This window comes from Falco punctatus (genome assembly GCF_963210335.1).
Source record: "Falco punctatus genome assembly, chromosome: Z".
NCBI lineage: Eukaryota > Metazoa > Chordata > Aves > Falconiformes > Falconidae > Falco > Falco punctatus.
Window position 1 is genome coordinate 57909809 of NC_137586.1, and position 22500 is coordinate 57932308.

Sequence of the window (22500 nt, forward strand, 5' to 3'; positions counted from 1 at the left end):
GCAGAGAAAGCGGAGAGGTGGGTAGCCGACCCGCGGCTCCGGGTCAGGCGGCAGGGACAGGTTACCTTGGAAGATAGCCAGGAGGCTGTAGGCGGCCAGGTAGCCCTCAGGGTTGTTGCAGAGCTGCAGAGCCTTAGGGGCGCAGTGGCCCCACCCGCAGGGCCCCTCCTCAGCCGCCTCCGGGACGCCGGCACCTGCCCCTGCGCGGCCCGCCCGGCGGCGGTCGAGGTCGGGGCTGGGTGGTTCAAACACCGGGTTCTCGAGCCCGCCGTGCCTCATGGCACGAACAACTCGCTGCCCCGCACCGGCTTGAGCAACACCCGGCCGCGACACTCCGCTAAATACTACGAGGGAGGGCTGGCCCCGACGGGGGCAGGTGGAGGCGGCTTCCCCCTCCTTCCGAGGAGGGCGGCCCGGCCCGACCCCGCCCCGCCCCGCCCGGCCCGCGTCCCGCCGGTCCCGCGGCTGGGCGATCCCCCTGCGGCGGTGGGGCCGTTGGAGCCCGCGGGGCGGAGGGGGCTGCGTTGGGCGCGGCCGGTGCCTGCCCGCCCGTCCCGCGCACCTGCCCTCGACCGCTGGGTGAAGGGCCCGCACCGCGCGGGCCGGGCTCTGCCGGCCGGGCCCCGCACGGGCACCGCGCTTTCCCGGAGGGAAGATGCCCCGCGCCGGGCGCCACGTAACGCCGACAGCAGCGGTTAACGCGCACAGCCGCGGCGCGCTGAGCGCTGGGTCGCGTTTTGTGTCAAGTTCTTGCGCCCAGCTCTAGTGCTTTGAACTCGCGGTTGGCGGCCGGTGGAGCGGGCGGGCGCCCACCGCCTGGGGCAGGGCCCGCACGGCCGGCGCGGGGGTGGCAGCGACCCGCGGCAGCAAAGCGACACATCGGTTTGATCGGGCAGCATTCGCCTGAAAAAAATACAAAAAAAAAAAAAAAAAAAAAAAATCACGCGCCTGAAAAAATTCCTCGTGAATGTTCCTTCCGAGAAACCAAAAAAAAAAAAAAAAAAGAGAACGTTCGTTGTATGTGCTGGGAAAAGTGAAAGGGCTGTTTTTCTGGATACGGTGCTTTCCCACTTCAGGCAAGTGAGTTGGCACATGACCCACTCGGATGTGGAAACCCAGCTCTGACATAGAAATAAACCCTGGACACTTGCAAATGTCATCCTTTGGAAATACTGTTCCCCTACTGTACCACTGAAAGTTTCCACCTGCAGAAGCGACCAGCCATTGAATAAGTTAATTCATTTGCAGACATCGGCCATGAGAATTTGACGAGTGTATGAGGAAGTACCACGTTTGCATATAGTGGGAATTATTTTACTCATCTGCACAAGAACAACTGGGAAGGAGTCCAGGGATCAATTAACTGTCACCACTGGTGTCAATCTCTGGGCAGTACAGGTTTGTCTTGAAAAGGCCTTCTCCTTTCAAGAGTCCAAAACGTTTCAGAGACACGTGAAATACGACTGAAACTGGAGACATCAGCAGTGGCTTTTGTCTCACAGCAAAAGCCAGGGCATCCTCCTGAATTCCCAACAATCCTCTTCCCCTGGTGTCACAGCTCTTCAGAGAGAAGCACACTTTTTCAAGCATTCATTAGCAGCACAGAAGCTACATGGAAATAGCCTTCTGCAAAAAGAAAAGCAGTACATTGGAGGAGAGAACATGTGTCATATATATATGTAGAGATATGTATATGCAGGTGTATAGATAAATTGCAAATGAGAAATTGGCTGCTGCAGCTTGCAGGGGCAGTGGGTGGTGGCTGGAGCTGGAGGGCTGTGGCCTTCCCTGGCTACTGAGTCTTTCCCACCCTCTACCTTGGATGCCTCAGGATCCCTCCCAGGTGCTGCCCTAGCACCACAGCCATCAGTGACCTTCCCGAGCCTGCAGGATCCCATATAACCCCTCCCCAATGAAGCATTCCTTTGCTGGTCACTGAAAGCCCCCAAACCCTGAAATTTTAGCTTGTCATTTCAGGCTATAGTCTGGAATTCTTTTTCCTCAACAGTTTATCAAGAAATATCCTAGTTAACTCTTGAGAGGCCTAAGGATGTGCCTAAACCAGCTGGCACACTAACCCGTTTCAGAAACAGCATGTAAAATCAGCATTAAAAATCCTCTTTTGCCTGTGTTTGTTCGCATTTTATTGATTTTTGTTTTCTTCCCCCTAATTAAAATGAAGTAGGACATGTCATTTGAAATAACATCCTGATCTTCACTAGAGTGCCTACATGCTGGAGTAAGAATAATACATGACATTTCTGAATCATTATACTGCTAATGAGATGTAAAAACCTCCCTTGATCTGCCAGGTCAGCTAGGTTTGTTGTTATCTTCATCTAGTTGTCACCATCCCAGCTGATGGTTTTGTTTTTATCATTACAGGAAGGTGACAGAAGGGAAGGAAAAAAGATAAGTGAGTCGAGCTTGCTATGTAAAATACTGTGTTCAGCTGAAGCCAACAACATTTCTAAGAAAACTGGGAAGGGTAGCATTGTGGTATCCAGTCTAGGCCTAGTCTGGTAATTAAATAGGGAATTGAATAATCCAGGGAATTAAATAGGAGTGAACTTTCCAGAGTTTATAACATGCTATTAGAATATAGATTTTAGGAGGAAGGCACAGGGACGGGGGGGAGGGGAGTAAAATACAAGGGATTTTTGCACTGGTTATATTGCTGGAGTGATACTGTTGTGCCTCAAGAAGCAATTTACAGATATTTGCAGTAGATCAAACCAGCTTTTATAGATCGCTTTAACATGTGACATTACTGAAAGCTATTAAAGAAGTTTAAATACCTGACATTTAAGACTGAATACACAACCTACCTGAAAATGGCAAAATACAACTGGTTTCTAGGAAAGTATCTAGAATGCTCAGATAAAAATGATAATAGACTGTGAGATGTATAATCTGTTGGACCAGATGGAGGTTGCTCATGGAAAAGGCAAATATGACCTACAATTTATATGCGTATTGCTATCAGAGCGAATGGAGACCTGCAAAAGTTGTTCTACAAAGCTGCTATCTGCCACAAGTGTACCACTTGGATCCTCAACTTCCCAGAAACCACTTTTAAAGGAGAAAATATGCATAAAGGTTACTAGAGACATTTATTTTCCAACAAAGAATTGAAAGAAACAGGCTTGTTCACTCTAGCAAAATGAAGTGCTCCACGAAATAATAGGCTACCATAAGAGGAAGGACAAAAGCTAGCAGACAGTTTTAGAACAGATGAGCAAACTGACCATGATTAATTTTCTTTCAGAAATTAGAAGGCTTTTAACCTTCATCAGAGGAGAAGTTTGGAACAAACTTCCAATGGTTTTAGTGAATTCTAGAATTCTAAAAATCTAAAATCAGATGGAGCTTGATCAAATTATGACTAGGATAAGGACATGAGAACTAATTAACCAAGAGACCTTTTTCCGGATTCAAAGTTCCTGTGAAGTGGGAGTGGGAAACTATGTTCTAGGAAAACACTGACTGTTAACTCAGAAGAATATAATAAAAGACACACTGGAATACCTTGCAGAGAGACAAACGAGTATTTTACAGAAAAAATTGCTAAATTTGTGGAAGGACTATAAAATACAGCCTTCTAATTTCACAGCTATTGTATTTGATCAGCTACAGCTTCTGCATTCTCACAAGTCATAGGAGTTCTGCTGCATGGTATCACGGTGTGTCACGTTTTTGATCATAAACCCACTGCAAGAATGCTAAATAAAACCTGTGAATATGTTTAAGAAATAGAGTTACATTTTAAAAAGTCTGAGAATGGCCATCTCTAACTGCAAAAGTGGTTTAGTTTTTGCCATCAGATAAGGCAGGTAAGGCAAAAAAATAAATATTTAAAACAATTTTTTCAAGCGTCTGAAAGCCATCCCCTCTCATTTAAAGGCCAAGGCGTGCACAGACCCCCTCTCACCTTGAAAGATTATCTCTCAGAAACATGGCATTACATTTTGTCACTACAATACTCCCTTTGACTCTATCAGCTATAAAATGAGATGCAAAGTAGATAACCTGGGATCCTTACAAGGCATTTTCCAGGCAGCTTTTCAAGTGTTTACTGAATGTTTCAGATGCCAGATTCTTCCACAATTTTATTTCTGATACTTTGGCACTCCGAATAAAATCCATGTCCTCTGTGGATTATTTTATCTCTACTGTGGTAGCTCTCTCCACATCATTTTCTGTTATTTGGCCTAGGTCAGAACTCATTCAAAGGAAGTTGTGAAAAAACAGCGCTACCTTTTTTAATCAAGAATCTTCCTTTATGTCTGCTTTTTTCCCCAGTGAAGAAAAGCCTTGGGTCTTGAATTTTTGTCTACTTTATGGTATTTAAAGATGCAATTAACGCCTCTACCAGGCATATTTCCCTGTTTTCAAACGGCACGTGGACTGGGATATCTTAGCACCCAGAGACAGCAGAAATTAGCCTGCTTACTTGGCTTGCAGAACCAGGAATTTAATACTTTAGTTACCTTTTCTCTTGACTGTCTTCACTGTTTCATATTTCTAGTAAAATATTAATTTTACTTAATTCCTGATGATGTATTTGGTTTGGAATCAGTGTAAACCCAGCTTTTTGGTTGTCTGTATGTAGTTTTCTAATTAATTATGCAAAAAAATGATCTGGTTTGGGGGTTTTTTGAACACATTATTTTGAAAGTGAACAAGGCAAGCTTACAGCTGTGTACTCTTCTGCTGTAGGATCTGAACTAGCTCAAGGTATCTCTAAATTGCATTGTGCCTCAGGGCAGTCATGTGCTTCTAGCAACACAACATTAACCTCTCTGCTTTTTTAAAGTCTTGTATCTATGTTAATTAAGATAATGTAGTTCTTAATCTACCCTGTGTCTAATTTTGCCACGAGTATAGGCCCAAAGAAGCAATATCAACTTTTCCTCTGTTTTGAATATGTGGCAAAGAAGACATTTTCTTGAATGATTATCTTTATTCAGATATTAGTAATGGATCTTCTATTCTTAACTTTTGTGCCATTTTCATCTTTGGGAAGTCCAACCAACTTATCCTGATGTGAAATACATTTGTTTACCTGGTGACAGTAAATGAGTTAAACTGATATCCTATGACTAATTCCTATAGTTATTTCCATCATTTGTTAAACTGTCTAATGCATATACCTGTGTGAAAACTCAAGGCATCTCCTGGTTTTGTTTCACTTCTAACCAAACCTTGACTGTTTTCTGTAAACGTCAAGTTCTTTGACCTTGACCTTCTTCATTTTCAGAGCCAATAACTTACCACAGTCATTGATTTTTCACATAGGAAGTTCCAAGTTCCATGGATTGTTTTCTGCCCTTGGAATCTAATGAGTAGATGAATAGAGAACTAACTAATTCTTTTCTTCTCAGGAACACTACTTTCAGTCTTTTCTAGAACTGGGCAGTCTCTTCTGTTTTCTTTCCGCCTGGTTTCCAGTTTGAACAAAAACAAAATAAATTTGTTCTGCCTTATAGTTTGTTTCATCGGCAAATACATGACCTCTAGTGGCAGGCAGTTAGTAATGATTTATGACGTTAATTCTATATATACAGAGCAGAAACAGGTAAATGTACAAAAATTCTCTCTGATATGCTATGCTTATCGTATGGCAGGCAAGTATGTATACACCCTCTGTTCATTCTGCTTCTCTGGCTTCATCCTCAGGTCACTTCTACTCAGCCACAGCTGGAGTAGCGTGTCCAGTTCTGCCTAAAGCAACAGAGAAATGGAGCTAAATGCAAAGTCCAGCAAAGGGCCTCTACAATGGTGAAGGAACTGGAATATCTCTGCTATGAGGAAAGGCTGAGAGAGCTGGGACTATTCAGCCTGGAGAAGAGCAGGCTCTGGGGGCAGAGCCGATCAATGTCTAGAAATACCTGAAGGGATGATGTGGAGAGGACAGAGCCAGGTTCTTTTCAGTGGTGCCCAGTGAAGAGACCAGAGGCAATGGACACAGACTGAAACATAGGAGGTGCTGTCAGAACATCAGGAGACACTTGTTCACTGTGAAGGTGACCAAGCACTGGGACGGGTTGCCCAGAGATGTTGTAGAGTCTCCATCCTTGGACATATTCAAAAGCCACCTGGATATGGTCTTGGGCACCTGGCTGTAGGTGGTGCCTGAGCAGGCAGTTAGGCCAGATGACTTCCAGAGGTCCCTGCCCACCTTGACCACTCTGTGATTCTGTGATCTGTCACAAAAAAAATTTCAGCAGCAGAAAAAAGTGTCTTTTTGGGGGTGGGATGGTATAATTCTCTTGTGTCATCCTTTCAGTTACTATTGACTTTGCCTCTTTACTAACACAGAACACTGCTATGAATGTGCATTTAGAGAGAGAGTATATCAAGTCTCTCCATTTGGGCCTTTAAAAATCCCTAAAAGAAATATGTACAGAAAGAAACTTGCTAGTATTTGAGATGCCACCGCAAAAGAAGTCTAATCAATATTAGAGCTCTACAGTCTGTATAACTAAGTTTCCAAAAATAAGTGAAAAAATCATGATTGTTAGATCTGAATTATTTTATTAATAATATTTATTTATTACATTTATGGCAATAGGAGATGTCTCCTGTCTTAAAAAATGACAGAAGAGATACCTCAATTTTTTAGGATTCTCAGATTTTTCTGAGAAAAGGATGTTTTCAGTTTTGGAAAATCCATTGTGTTTTAAGGAATAGATCAATTCATATAACATTCTTTGCAATTCAAGGGATCAAGATTATATGGATTTTGTAACAAAATTGCAAATTATAGCCACACAGTGCATGAACAAGGCTTCTTATCAGCTAGATACTTCTGTCTAGATGTTAGGTATATATGTAGATAAATTTATAAATCCTGGATTTGCTGCTTTGATATTCACAAGTGTCTTAATGTCAAATACTTGAAACTGTTCTAGCCTGTCACAGGAAATTTTTACTATTAAATGTAATAAAGACAAAATTACACAATTCTGCTCCATGTTTTTACTGAGGCAGCATAATTTTGCCCAGGGTTTTTCAAGGATTTTCCCTCTTTCTAAATATACCAAGCTTCTGTTTGTTTAGGAGACTTAAGTCTGATTTCATTCACCAACTATTATCCTACTAGCCAAAAAAAGTATTTCTGTGACTGGTTCTTGGACACGTTCTTTTTTAACTGATGTGCTTAGTCATGATATATGACATCAAGAAATATAAAAGCTGGAAAGTATTGCTATGTATTACAAAACAGAGAATATGTACGTGAAAATTGTTAAGTTGATGAACTCCATGGAATATCTCTATTAAAAAAATAATCTATTAACAAATTAAGCTTTAAAAAATTGCCTTGCACAGACAAAACTCTAAAAATCAACTTTCCAGTTGATGATTGCTTGTTTTGTTTCTCCTAAACTAGAAAAACAACAAAATATTGGTATTAACTTTAAAAAGCAAATGTAAAAATTAAAAACTGTAATTGCAAAAAGAAAAATTGAAAAATTAAACTCAGTTGCACTGCAGTTTAAAATATTTTTAGCTGCAAATTAAGCAATTTTCCTGCTCAATAGTCCTCTGAATATCAGGTTGATCAAGCAGATTGACAGGTTATATAAAAATAGATGTAAGGAAAAAAAAACCCAAACCCTTTGTATGCTCACTTTTACCTAAAGCAGTAGCCAAATTATGAAGTTAAGCCATAACACGGGGTGTGGGGGGGTGGTTTGCAAAGATTCTCTAGTGATTAAGTGATTTAAATGACTGGAAAAGAAATGTTGATCTTCATGAAATGGTTTATTTTTAAGGAGAAGTTATAGAAGCTATACATAGCACAATAAATCACACTGTAGTTTATACATAGAATCATAAAATAGGAGTTGTTCAGAAGAAACCTTAATAATACATTTCCATTTCTTAATTTCTGATTGAAAGATTGTATCTACCAGGTTTTAAAAGTTGCTTCATATACAGTTTAGTTTTGTACTAGATTTTTGGTTGGACTTTCTTAAAAAGTTATGTAATGGAACAAGAAGATTTCTATTTTGGGGCACATAACTAAAATATGTCATAAATAGGTTATCATTACCTATTTTACTGAAGATGACATGATAGGGAAGCTGAAGCTCTGAGAAAACAGAAGTCAGAGTGATGGCCTTCCATCAGCTAAATCACATTCACATTTTTACATCATTCACTGAGTTACTAAAGTAGGTGATGTTAAAGAAGCTTTGCAGAAAAAAAGGGTTGTGTTCAGCACAAGATAACCCAACCCAACCCCCCCACCCACATCTTATACTACATCTATTTAACAGCTAAACCACAGTGACAGGAAAGCAATAGAGTGAAAAAGGATCAGGGGATTTCCAGCCATTAATAAATCACTAAATACAACAGCAGAGGGTATAGCATACCCATCAGATGTGGCAGGAGACATGACACCAACAGCAGTGGGGAAGATTTTGACAGATCTAGGGGCACCTCATGCTGTCACCAGCTTATGGGACCAGATTAGTTTGCCTGAATCCCCAATAGTTTGTTAAACTCAATCCTGTTCTGGGCAGAACAAAAACACTGTTTTAGCAGTCTAATCAAGGACTGATTGTTAGTCCAGTTACCATGGTTTTAACATTTGTACTTCAAGTTGTATACAATCAAAATGACATGCACAAATTTCTGGTGTCCACCCCTTTCTTTGGTGTTGTATTTACACCTCCATAGTCCCTCTAGGTCTGAAGGTTGATTGCTTCAGTTTGGATTGTGGGGAAGAGTGTAGCAAGCCATTAGCATCCTGAGTCTCCAGGCAGGTCCAGTGAAGTCCACACAAAGTGTAGCAAGCCCTGAGGCCTCTCTCACCAGATAGACACAAAGCATGTGGCTTGTTACAAGCAATGGGAGCCATATCTACTTGGCTAGAAGGCTGCTATGCTCTTTTCACCTGTGCAGTGCAGAAAAGGATATTGTAAAGGGAAGCCCAGCAGAGCAAGACAGCCTAAGAACCTATCTACTACTAGTCAGCACCTCTCAACAAGCGAGAGCGGAGGAATGAGCTAGCAGTCTGTTTCTGGCACACTTAGGTTTCCCCATAAAAAGCCTGAATTCCCCAGGTGGAGATGTCAGCCCTGACACATTGAGGTTGTGAAACCTCAGAAGGCCTGAGTGAGCAAAATCATGTCCAGACTAGCAGAAAGCCTTGAAGGAATCAATGGCACTAGACAGGACTGTTAAGGGGCAACAGTTGTTTGAGAGACCAGGTAGCGTAACTCTTAACCCCGAGGTCAGGGAGCAGCAAGGGCCAGTGCCTGCGTAAGGGATAGGGAGACAGGAGCTAAGAGCAACAACTTGGCCAGCAAGGCAGGGGCATCCTCAGCTGCAGCAGCGTCCCTCTGCACCCTCCCCTGCAGCCCCAGGCCCGTGGGCAAGGTGTGGGTGAGGACCCCACATGAGGCTGGTCAGGGCCTGTTAGTGCCCTGAGATGCCTTAGGGCACATCACCAGAAGAAAGTCAAACTCCCAGGAGTAACTGTGGATGTCTTAACACTGAGAGAATATCCCTAGTGCTTTCTGGCATCAGAAACACAGGATGGACTTTTGTAACATGGCTGTGGGACTGTCATAAGAAAAAGAATGGGGAAAGTAATACAAGTTGTTACAGAGGGCAAGAGAGTGAGCAGTGGCCAAGGCTTGGAGACGGTACAGATACATCATTGTTAGGCTTGTGATCGTGTTGGAAGGACATTCATGATTGGTCTTGTCAAAGAGCAGCAGCACTTGCTGCTGTGAAAGGGCTGGGCAGCCAGGTGCTGAGGGCAGCGGCAAGGCAGGCAGGGGGACCTGAGCCTGGTGCAGCTCCCAGTTGAAGCAGTGACAGGCCCTCACCAGCTCCTGCTCCTGCAGCTCTGCTCCCAAAGACCTGATCCAGGGCAGCACATCTGCGCCATGTCAGAGCTAGCATGCGCACAGGCAGGGGAACCACAGTGAGAGACATGTGGGAGGAGAGGCTGGTGCACTAGGGGCCCTGACCGATCTGAGACCCTGACTGATCTGATTAAGAAATAACTCATGTTATGAGTATTTGTTCAAATTTTCTTGGATTACATCGTGTTACATAGGTATGCATCTCTTCCACCTGTTATTTCTTTACTTACTGTTATGTGCTTTTCTTCTTTTCATTTCACACCATTGCATAGACAAAAGTGACAAACAGCTTTGGGGACACAATTTTTTAACTCTCTGTTTCATGTCCCATTATTTTACCTCCAACTGTAAGCTACTAGCAATCTTTGGGGACACAATTTTTTAACTCTCTGTTTCATGTCCCATTATTTTACCTCCAACTATAAGCTACTAGCAATCTTAATTGAAAGCTCAATAGTCTTTCTGCTGTTCCAAGCATGCAGGTCACACCCATGCAGATGTAGAAGTTTTAAGCAGTTGCTAAAATTCACTCTGACTTTAAAAATATTTCAGAATACTAGAACAATATCAAGGGCAAAGTGACAAACTGATTCCACTTAAAGTATATTCTTTTTGGAAGAGTGCTAGTCATCTGAGGGAAACTTTGTGAAGGAATTAAACAGAATGGAAAGCATTCTAAATAAATGAAGACTGGTGAGTAATCCAAGAGGTAGATGTCACAACCTGGGTGGAAGGGACAGAAGACAAACCAAGCTTGTTTAAATATAGCACCTCAAACTGCTTTATGGAGACAGTACATCAGGAATTTTCTGGCAAATCTGGTGCCGCCTTAACTTGTCCTTGCTACAATTCCATTATTTTTGCTACTGATGTTAGCTGTCACAATTACAAGTTACTCTAACACATGCCTGAGCTGACATTTGGAACTGGTGTGACACCAAACATTTTTCACTAAACAATTACCTACCTCTTAATAAACAAATGATTTTAAATCAAATCATGTTGAGAGATGTGTTCCCTTGGGGAACTATGCATACAGCTTAACGCGACAGTTTATGTGAAGAGCATTCAAAAGCATATGAAAAACAGAGTACAACTATGATATAGCTGTGCATTTGAAATATATGTATAAATGTGTAAATCTCAAAGAGAAGTTTAAATTGTCCAGAAGAAGAGAAAAAGAAGTTTTCAAAAATGTTTTTAGGGTAGAATTACAAATGCTGATTCTCAGTTCAAGTATGCCAGAAGAAGGTATTCCTGCTGATGAGTTATTTTGAAAGCCTGATGTAAGGATATAATGGGAATGAAAACCTGACACTGTAGAAGCTGCAGGTTATCCTGACATTTACATAAGCAAGGATTTTTTTTCCTTTGACTATATCCATTTCATAAACTTTATCTACCCTAATAAACACCTTGGCATTAAGGGGACACCTGTGTGAGTAAGAATATGTATTCACCACCAAGAATGTATGAACTCTTAATGACAGCAGTATTCTTTCATAAATGTAGGTGAAACTGCTGAGGAATTACTCTCCAGACGATGTAAAGCGACGATATCCATGGATATTAATAAAATACCTGTGCGCCTCTAGTAGCAGATGATGTGAGTGAGGAATAAATGCATTATGTGGAAACAGGAAAGTAAGATAGTCCTAAAAATTGGGTAATTTTCAGGATTTCATAGTTAAAGCCAGGTAAAATACATAATAATTCAATATAAAAATATAAGTATAAAATATTACAAAGTATAGAATTATATACAAATATTAAAAATGATATAAAATTATTTTCCTTAAACCAGTTTCATCATCTAAATTTTTTAATAGGATGAAACAAAAAAAAGTGCTGGGTATTTTTATAAAACTCATTATGATATTTATTTTCCAGAGGCAGCATTACAATTAGCTATGTTATATATGAAATTTTTCAAAATTCAGTTCACAAATATAGTCTGCCCAGTTTATGAGTTATGTGGCAGTATGTAAATTGTAATCTTACATCACATGTAATTGATTTAAATATAAACATTAAGTTAAATCCACAGCACTAAACTCAGTGATGCAGTGAATATTTAAAATGTTTGTGAGAAAGTAATAACTAAACACATTAGTAGTTATGAAAAATAAACTTCTACCCATTCAGTCACCCCATCTACTAACATATAGTCTGAATAAAATTTGAAGGCAGTGTTCACCCATGCATCACTGTAAGCCTATGTTATTTGTGACTCTGGCTCCCTTTCAGAAGCAGATTAAGCATTCCAAAATTCTGGCTTTAACTTTCAGAAATAACCTGATCAGTCAAACCTGCAGGATACATATCTGCTTGCAGATATGTGGAGAGGATGAGGAAGGAGAAGGGGAGAGAAAAAAAAAGCAGTTTTAAATGGATGTTTTTTTTCATATCCCATCCCATACTTGTACTACTGTTAACTTTCTCAATTAACCCTTTATTTCGAGATGGTTGTGAAAATAAGTCCAGCCACTTACACCTGTTAAACACTTTAATTTTTTAAGGTATATGTTATTGACATAATTCACATAACATTTTCCAGTGTAATACTTCAAACTCACTTTAAGTCACTTTTAATTTCTTAAGGAAAAATTAGAAAAGCAGCTTTATTTCAAATCAATGTATCTGAATGAGAAGTTTCCCAAAAATTTCTGTAATAGTAAGTTTGGACTCCCTGTTGTAAGTATTAAATTCAATTCAAATGTTGAAGCAATAAGATTTTATCTTTGATTAATTAAATACATGTATATCACTTCACAATTCTGATATTTAAAAATCCTTTGGGAGTGTGAGAAAGCAGTCTGCTACTTTTCCATAGTCCCATTTTTGATGAAAAAAGTAAAATTATATTCATGTTAATGTTAACAGTATAACATTTTAGGAAATATAGATTAGTAGCAGGTCACAAGCTGCCCATTTTCTATCTTTCTAAAACTGATAATAACTGGACAATTTTCTAAGTTCCTGTTTCAGGTAATACAACTATTGTATGTCTGACTGTTTGAAACAGAAGGGCTGGTGTAAAAATGTGACTCATGTATTGTAAAAAAACTAAAGAAACACACTGATCTGAGACACAACAGTAGCCGCATGAGGTCTCAAATGTGCCAAGTTAACTGGAATTTCACTTGGCCTTCATGTCCTGATACTTGAAAGTTCAGTGAGAGGTCTCTAAATTGGACTGCTAAGATGAGAAAAAGAAAATAAACCAAAGCAACCTTTTGCGGGGATTTATTATCCTTTTCACATTCTGTGTGATAGGATGAATCCAGACTTTGAAATAATTGATTTTTTTTGCTACTATTTTGTTTAGCCTTGTATTCCCAAGCATTGCTGTACTGTGGAAATAACCTAACTTGCTTCTGCTACTTTAGTCTCCATCTGATTGCTGGCTAGCACTTGATTAGCCAGTTTAGTTGATTTAGACCGCAAAATTTTTCTTAGTCATGCATTTAGGAAATTGTTTACTTATTTCATAAAACAAATACTTCATAATCTATGTTTCTTTTCTCCCTGTCTTGTTTATTTAACAGTATTTGTTTTCAGTAACAGAATTGAAAGTGTAAGTTTGTCTTACAAAATAAGGAAGGAGCTTAATGCATAAACTGTCTCTCAGTTATCTATTATTTGAATTTAATTTCTAGCTTTTAAAGGCCTAAGAACACTTTATGGCTAAAGTGAATAATGCACTCAGTTATAGCAGTGGTAATTACCCCATGATTTCAACATAATTGAAAGCACAGGCATCAGGTCTAGTCTGTGCTATGAGTCAGTAGGTCTTAGATCAGTATCTGTGTTTTCTTTGCCAGCTGCAAAGCAATTGCCCTGTTAAACTTGCAGTAGTGTGTTAAGATCTTGCCTTGGCCCCAGAAATCTGAGCGATGTGAGCAACAGGAGAAACAGGCTTTTTCAGTGCATGTCTCTAGAGAAGACAAATTCACCACAGCTTCAAGAAACTTGCGACAATAAGAAGGGGTAGCAAGCTAGGTAAGTTGTCTAGCACCTGCCAGTGACAGAGCAGTTCGGGAGGTTCAGTTCTAAGGCACAGGCCAAAGAGAAGCTTGAGTATGTTGTTGTATCAAGTCATTGGGGAGAACAAGGAGTTTAGTTGTTTGCTTATTGATCAGTCGGGAGTTTGGTATTGGAACTCATGCTAAAAATCTCAAAAAATTGCTGTTAATGGTATTAGAACATACCTTTAGTCCTCGGTGAAGAAAAGAAAGCAACAAGCAATGCATGTGAGCAAATTTATGTATCTGTGGTCATATAAGTGAAGAGAGAACTGCATAATGTATTCTCATCCACACAACAAATTAATTTGGTTTGGACATAAAGGAATGAAATTTATTTTTTCTTAGCTTTGACATTTATGTTTTTACAATAAGTTAATATCTTTGAGAAATGGGTGAACTGCCAAAATGCTGAAAATCTAAAGCAATATGCACAGTGGCTAGAAGTTCCAGCAATGTTTATGGCTTCACTTTCAGCAAGTATTGCAGCTCCTCTTTGGAACCTCAGGGTCTGCTAGACATTGTGATAGTCAGTATTATGGTAAGTACTTTATTACTGTGTTTCACACTTGGTGTCTGCAGTAAAATCAGTCATCTATTTTGCTGTCCTAGTGGTATCTTACCTTAATGCTAGAAGTTTGGGTTTGATTCAGTTTGGTTTGGGCTTTTTTTTGAGGGGTGGGAGGGGTGGGATATATCTCAACTGACTTTAAGAATGCCACTCCTAAAGGTATTATTTCTGGACTTACATTGCACTGTAAAATCAATGGTTTGACTGAAACCTTTTGCATAGCAGAATACTTGTAAAATTCCTATATTCATATTGTTCAACAGACACTAGCAGATACCTAGCCCTCAGCTGCATTTGGGGAGAACACAGAGGAACTCACTAGCAAGAAACACAAAGGAATTCATTGGCAAGAAAGAGTGCTTTTCATCCAACTATGACTTTCTGGCATTGTTTCTTTCTGGCAACATTTCATTCTTAGGTCTAACTGTGCTGTGCCTCTATGACAGAAGTCATGCTGGAGCAAAATGGAGGTGTCCACTCCCAGTGATAGTTCTGGAAGAGGGCAATTTCCTGATTTGCTAATGGAATCACAGAGAAGAAGCTATGGGACACTGCTGCTGCCGTTTATTTTACAATCACTTATACATACTAAACTAGCCTATTATTTTGCTCAGGCATGGGCCATTACCAGCAATAATCTGTTGCACTGATTGTATGAGCACTGATTTTATAAGCACTGCATGAATATTTCAAAAGCTGTTTGCGCTAGCAGATACGGAAAAGCAGAGATCATTTCTTTATCTGTCATTGCATGCCCCTCTAGGAGAAGCTTTGACCAGTGATAAATCAGCCAGGGACAGCTGGGGAGGTAGGCTGTTGGGGAAGTTCCTTATCTCTACCTCTTCCATTTCTGTCTAGGCTCCCCTACATCACATTTCTTCTTCCAGCATTTGGCAGAATCTTTATTTTTATCTCTGAAAATACAATAAACACACAAAGCTTCCTAGATCTGTATAGATATATATAGATAGAACTGTAGAAACAGGAAAAGTAGACTTAATCAGCAAACTATCCATAACTACTTTAATCAGGGGAAAACCCTCAAAAACACAGGCTGGCTGCAGTTCTTCCTGCCAAGAGAGCAGCTGAGATGTCAGGAAGGTCAACTATTGCAGTAGCACCAAATCTTCCCATCAGCAGCAGACAGGCCATCATGTCCCCCACCTTCCTAGTGGCCTGACTCCTTAAGGCTTTCCATCTCTGTTCTGCCCGTTTCTTGGCTCTTTACTCTTCAGAGTTTTGCTGCAGATAAGTTTTGAGCTGGATCTTGTCATCACTGGCTAACACTTACAGAAACATTGATTGTATTGTTTTTATTGGATTCTCTTTTTAAGTGTGTATAAGCAATGAAGTCAGCAAAACATTGTGGAAAATGTACATGCTGTTGTTGCTTGAATAAAACCTACTTTTTTACACCAATACTAAAAACCAGTCCTTACACATTCTATGAAATCTTCAACAGTGGTTTTTAAATGCAATTCATGCTATTCACGCCAGTGTCTTTGAATTTCCCAAATTATGAATAGTGATGCATTTATCTTAATTTCTTCCTTTATACCAGACTTGGCTCGGCCAAATTTTTTAGCCACAAGGAAGTAATTTTCTCCTGTTTCAACATTCTATGCCTGTTCTCAGAAATCCCTTTGCGTTTCAGTTGGCTTGAAACTGAATGTAAGGCTGAGTAGTTTTGTTCCAACTTAGCCAGTGCAATTTCACAAGAGGTACTGGGGTAGCAGCCAGAAGTGGAGAATGTAAATACAAAAAGATCAATACCACTGCTTGGAACACTGTTTTAGAAATAAATTATTATGTTGGTGTCTCGTTAAAACAATTACCTGAAGATTTAAAGGCAGTAAACCATAGTAAAGCTAGGGTAAATAGAGTATCTCAATGGCACTATCTTCATTTGTACCCTCTGACACTCTGGCTGATGGCATTGTCAAGACAGACAATAAGCTGACTCAAATTCAAGACAGAGGAAAATTAATATAGGTGCATAATTTGCATATTTAATGTATTACTTTATAATGAAATAGTGTTGCTGGACTGGATGTTAGTTGTTTGTTCATGAGTTTAAGTTACTAACACTCCAAGTTCAAAAAAGACAGGCAGACTTTGTATTACCAGAATTAATTGTTAGCAAAGGTAGGGTTCTATGGAAACACATGTAGAAGCTTGAGTTTAGCTAAGTTTCTGAAATAATTTCTCCTCGGATCTGAAAGCACAGCAATTAGAGCTCCTGTGCTGGTTTCCCAGTGTGCTTTAGGCATTACATTTACTTAACTGGATCTAACTAACAGAAATGTCATCTTTGGCATAGGTTCCTGTAAAGTTTGGAAGTTCCCAGGATAGGTGGTACAGTGAGACTGGCAATAATTTTCTCTTCTGTCTCTAGGGAACACATTTATTAAAATACATACCTTTCTGCCACAGCATGCAAATGAAAGTTCTAGAAGGTTTTGTTTAGGAGTTTGACATAAACTGTACAGCTGTAACAAATATTTTACATTTATTATTGCCATTGTTTCATTTGACACTTCACATTTATTATTGTCATTGTTTCAATTGACAGGTGCTACTTTGCCACTATTGTATATTCTGTAAGGGTACACAAAAAGTGATTAACTGGCAGTTTCTATTAAGAGGGTTTTTCTAAACACCACAAAGGACAACTGTGCAACATGTTATAATGCCACAATTAAAAGTAAACAAAAGGGCATGAGAACTTTGGGCATGACCCAAATATGTTTATTTGAAACAAAGCACAGCAGCTTAACAAAAGCATTTTCTCTTCTACTGTTGCTTTCTGCTGCTTTTTTCTTTTTCTGCTTCTGCTTGGATTTTGAAACTAATTTCTTTGTGGAAACACTTCCAGGGAGGGAATGGTGCGGTGTGGGACAGTTGCACTGGCCGTGGGAAGAAAAGATCTGGCAAGGCTCTGCCAGCAGCAGAAAGTAACTCATCCACAGGATCCAGGCTCACCTGCAGCCTCTTCCGCCTCCCTGCTCCTACAATTCTTCTGCCATGCCAGGGCCCAGTGAAGGCCAGCCTTTCCCATGGGACAGGAGTTGAGAATAATACCAGAGAGAGTCTAGCAGCCAGGATCTGTCTCACCATCCCAGTCAGGAGGTGGGGGCACCATGCGCAGCCCCAGCCCTGGGCATCGGGCACCTCCCTGGCGATGGGGACGGCTGCAGTGGGGCCTGGGTTGGCAGGGACCATGGATGGGCAGGGCAGGGCTGTAGGGAGCTGGAGAAGCTCCCTGCTGGGGCATCACTGGGGCAGGGGCTGATGGTCCCAGGGGGCTGAGATAGGGGGTCCTGGGAAGGTGAGGGGAGCTTCAGGGAGGCCAGGCAGGGACAGTCAGGGTTGGCAGTGCCCTCAGTGCTGCCCTCAGTGAACTGAACTGGAGTTAAATTCAGGTTTCTGTGTGGGCCTCCCTATTTTCTGTTTTCAGGAATTAGTAATTGCACAAGAACTAGAACATTAAAACAGCAGTGACAGCTGACTTCAGATGGCCTAATAGCAAGGGAAACCTTGCTTTTTTATGTTGGCATTTGCATGGACGGAAGCTTTTTTTGTGAGTATAATGAAGTTTCCATTCACAAACAGAAAATCTATCCTCAGTGATTTCAGTACCAACCAAGGAAAAAGATGAAAATGGAGAAACTAAATACTAGATGTTCTAAAAGTTTCCCAAATTTCACAATCTGAAGTCTTCTACCTAGCTGTGACTTTTTCTTACAAATCTTTTAGCAAGTAAGATGTTAAATGTTTTGTTAAGCAGTGATTCATTGAGGAAGCTTTATTGACATCATAAACTGCTCCTTGTTGCTAGCAGGATTAGGAATGAAGCCATTTAGATGGACAAGTTACTTTTCAGATAAAAGGAAACTGTAAAAGCAGTCCAACTGCTACATTGGTTGCACTTAAAACGGGATTTCAGTCCAAAAAGAAACTATATTTTTGTACTTCATTTTGCCTCTCTAACACTCCCTCCTGTATGTCCATATAGCATGGAGAAAAGCTCCATCTTTTCTCTAAAATCTTCTCTGTTCCCATTCCAGCTTATACTGTCATTCTCACTTTCACCCAAAACTGCTAGAGAAAAGGCTTGTTAATTCATCTCCTATCCTTTCTCACATTTATGGGACCATTGACTGTATTTCTTAGGAAATGCTGAGATCACTTTCTGGCCTGTCAGTTAGAATGTCACCTTCATCTGAATAGCAGTTCATGATTCTTCTCTTCCCTACGAAACTGGATATCTGCTTTATATTTTTTTCTTTTCTGTTTATTTGTTCTGATCTATATTATACCTCAGTCCTTCTTCTTCATGTCCTTATATTTAAGCAACACATAAATTTCATTAAGAATATATTACACAGTTCTTCCACAAAAAAGGAGTTCCTTACTGTATCCTCAAATTTTTTGCATGGTGATTTGAACAAATGACTACATTAATGATGAAGTCACATTCTCAGCCTTGGCTGTTCCTCTGGGAACCCAGCTGCTATGAAATGGAAAGAACATACCTTTTTTCCCCTCCTAATAATTTATATTCTTCAAATACATAAATTGGATCTATGGCTTCTAAATTAAGAAAGGTAGGACATGAGTGAATTTTTTAATTAGTATGTGAAGACTGTATAGACAATCCTTGTTCATTTTTCTTAGTCCTCACATGACTAAGTGTATATAGAGTGTGGTAACAGGCTAAAAACAAAATGCTGGGATAGTCTGGTTAAAGAGATGCACAAAATTCTGCTTGTGTCCCATACCTCTGCATCTGAGATCGCAGAAGTTGGCAAATATCATAGTTTAAATATTGGTGAGCCAATATAAAAATGTACCAAGGAAAATGCCTTGTAAATACTAGTTTTATATTTAAGAGATTGTTTCTGATCCTTAGAAAGCAATGAAAATCGAATTGTTAGGAATACTAATTGTTGGATGAATGTCTGTTGTTACCCACATCTTTCATAATTTCAGAACTGAAGTGAGAAATACAGAATCCAATATATTTACATTAAATTCAGATTAATTCTGCTCTTCCTTTTATATGAATTAACTCCTGCAAATAGAAGCAAGAGTGTCCCACAGATACCACATTTACCATTTGCTATCTGATAGTCCAAACCAAAACCAGGGTCATTTTTTAGAGAATACAAAGGTGAACGTTTCAGAATGTATGCCTTGCAATGTTGCTGTAAAGGAGAGTAACCTAATCTTGATGACTCACAGATTAACTTTTTTTTTTATTTACATTTAAATAAAGATACTATTAGAGAAAGCAGTGGATCATCAAGTACAAAATTATGGGCATGCTACTGAACAGGCTGCTGAGGATGCTCTATTGTAGGAAATCAATTCTTAGAGGGAGTAACTCTCTAACTGTGAGCACTAGGAATCACTCATTCCTTCAGGACTTGATTGTGTTATAAAAAGGTGGCCATTAATGGTTGGAATAAATTCTATGCTGTGTGTTTAGACAATGGAAATATTCTAATATTGGCAAAGTCTATGTATGTCACAGTTCGACCTTCTCCAAAGTTAGGGAACTGATCTTCTGCCTTGTAAAGGTCAGTATACAGCAGCAATGGTACCACAAGCAGAGAAAGTACCTCCTTTTCTAGGCACCTTTCCCAGCTGCCTATCTCCTTCAATTCTTCCAGACTTCATCACAGGAAAATGTGATGAAGTCATGGTAGAGGTCTCTAGTTTCACATTTACCCTAGTTGACTGCTTTCCTGTCTGGGTGCTTTGATCTGTGTAAGGAATTAAAATCTCATATCAGATATGTATATCTATCTATTGGATATTTAGTACCGGTCATGAGATGTTGGTCCCTTTGCTAATCCTGAGACAATATGCTTCTGTTCTGAGAAACTGATAAAAAGTATTAGTAGGCTGTTACACCTTCAGGATTTTACAAGGCTCCATCATGTCATTCTTAGTAAATACAAACATTAATTTGTTAAAGGCCTAATAGGGAAACTTGGACAGACATTTTGATACTCTCAGGACATAATGTTGTTTAGCTCTACATCTCTATGTATCGGCTGTTTCTCTACAGCATTGTCTAGCAAAGACTAGTGCTCGAAGACCTCAGCCCAGACAAGTAGTGGTAAGCTAGTTGAATCATCAACAGAAACAACACCCTCTTTACTAGAGGAAGAATACCCACAAGTTGTTTTTCATGTTTGCACATAGGTCTTGTAACATACAAAAATTATTTACAGGTAGCTACTACAGACAGGAAGACCTGATGAAAAAGATGCCTTTCTCTTTACTTTAAAAAAAAAAAAAATCTTGTGTCTGTCAGTGTCATCATTATCTAAGGTATAAATTATAGACCTACATGCTAAATGCAACATTTTGTTATTATGAAGAATTATCTAAGGTATTAATTACCGACCTACATGCTACATGCAGCATTATGTTATTACGAAGAATTTGCTTCTCCTTTTATTAAATCATTATTCACATAAAGTGTTTTGGATTTATGGTTAAAACAGAGTTGGTAATAGCCAATGTTCTGGCTGTTTCTAAACAGTGCTTGCAGAGTGTCAAGGATTTCTCTTTTTCCCACTCTGCACTCCCCCCAGGCTGGGGTGGGCAAGAGGCTGGGAAGGGACACAGCCAGGGGAGCTGAGGACAGCTGGCCAAAGGAATATTCCATACTCTACTATGTCAGGCTCAGCAATGAAAGCTGGAGGTAGAAGGAGGAGGATGATTTTGGCTTCCAAGGTATCCATCACTCAGAGAGTGACTGAGCATCAGTGTACTTGTGGGACGTGGTGAGTGATTGCCTTTCCAACACTTCTTTTTTTTCCCCCCCTTTTTCCTGCATCTATTAAATTGTCTCTGTCTTGATCCATGGTTTACTTCTTCTTGTTCTTCCTATTCCCTCCCCTGTCCCAGTAGGCAAGAGGAGGAGTAAGAGAATAGCTGTGTGCGTGCAAAATGTCCTGGTTTCAGCTGGGATAGAGTTAACTTTTCTTCCTATTAGCTGGTACAGTGCTGTATTTTGGATTTAGTATGAGAGTAAAGTTGATAACACACTGATGTTTTAATTTTTGCTAAGCAGTGCTTACCCTAAGGACTTTTTGGTTTCCCATGCTCTGCCAGTGAGCACAAAAAGCCAGAAGGGAGCAGAGCCAGGACAGCTGACCTGAACTAGCTGAAGGTATATTGCATACCACTGAACATCATGTTCAGGATATAAACTGGAGGGACCTGGCTGCAAGGGGTCAATCACTGCTCAGGGACTGGCTGGGCATCTGTGGTGAGCAATTGTATTTTGCATCACTTGTTCTTGAGTTTTATTCTTCTCTCTTTGTTATCTCCCCCTTCATTACAATTATTATTGTTGTTGTTAGTATTTCTTTTTTTACTTTATTTCAGCTATGAAACGTCTTATCTCAGCCCACAGGTTTTCCCAGTTCTCCTCCCCAACCCACAGGGCCACCAGGGAGTGTGCAGGAGTTGAGCAAGCAGCTTCATGGTACTTAGTTTCTAGCTGGGGTTAAACCACAACATCAAGAAAAAATATAAAAGTTTTCTGTAAACTCCATGACTCTAGTTGGGTCTTGGATAAAATTTATGGTAAGCGTGTTGATCCAGATAGCACCTGGTTGTTTTGAATCTTACTACATTAGGCAGAAACTCAATACACAGTTCTTGCAAAGCCATAACTAACACAAATGGCCAAGGTGCTTTGCCTGCACATTGAAGGAAAGAACTGGCTGTTGGTCATCTCTTATGAAAAGTATCATCCGATCTTTGCAGAGATTTTTACAGCCACTGTACAATTATCTGTGAAGATACCTTCTTATTATCTAGATATGAAATTTATTTTGATTACGGTGACACTATAGCAAAACCAGCAGTGTAAGGTAAAAAAGAAAAGTCCTGTTTTTTAACAAGAGAGACAGTCTTTTGGACAAAATGGTACATTTCTGAGGTAAACAATGAAGTTGTGTATTTTTCCCAGAAAAAAGATTTGCAGTAAGCT

General features: G+C 40.0%; 1 protein-coding gene across 2 annotated transcripts in view; it reads right to left on the reverse strand.

Moving 5' to 3' along the window:
• The window catches only part of LOC308056236 (solute carrier organic anion transporter family member 4C1-like), an 86772-nt gene extending 65332 nt beyond the window's left edge, over positions 1 to 21440 (reverse strand). The window contains exons 1-2 of one of the 2 annotated variants that reach the window (XM_080371254.1): positions 10301 to 21440; positions 66 to 10226 (exon numbers count right to left, since the gene is read on the reverse strand). In XM_080371254.1, the coding sequence (XP_080227380.1) occupies positions 66 to 279 (214 nt within the window). In that variant the 5' untranslated portion in view covers positions 280 to 10226; positions 10301 to 21440. Of the gene's footprint in view, positions 1 to 65; positions 10240 to 10300 lie in introns of those variants that run through there. The other variant, XM_080371253.1, reaches the window with a different exon arrangement.
• Between the last annotated feature and the right edge of the window lie 1060 nt (positions 21441 to 22500).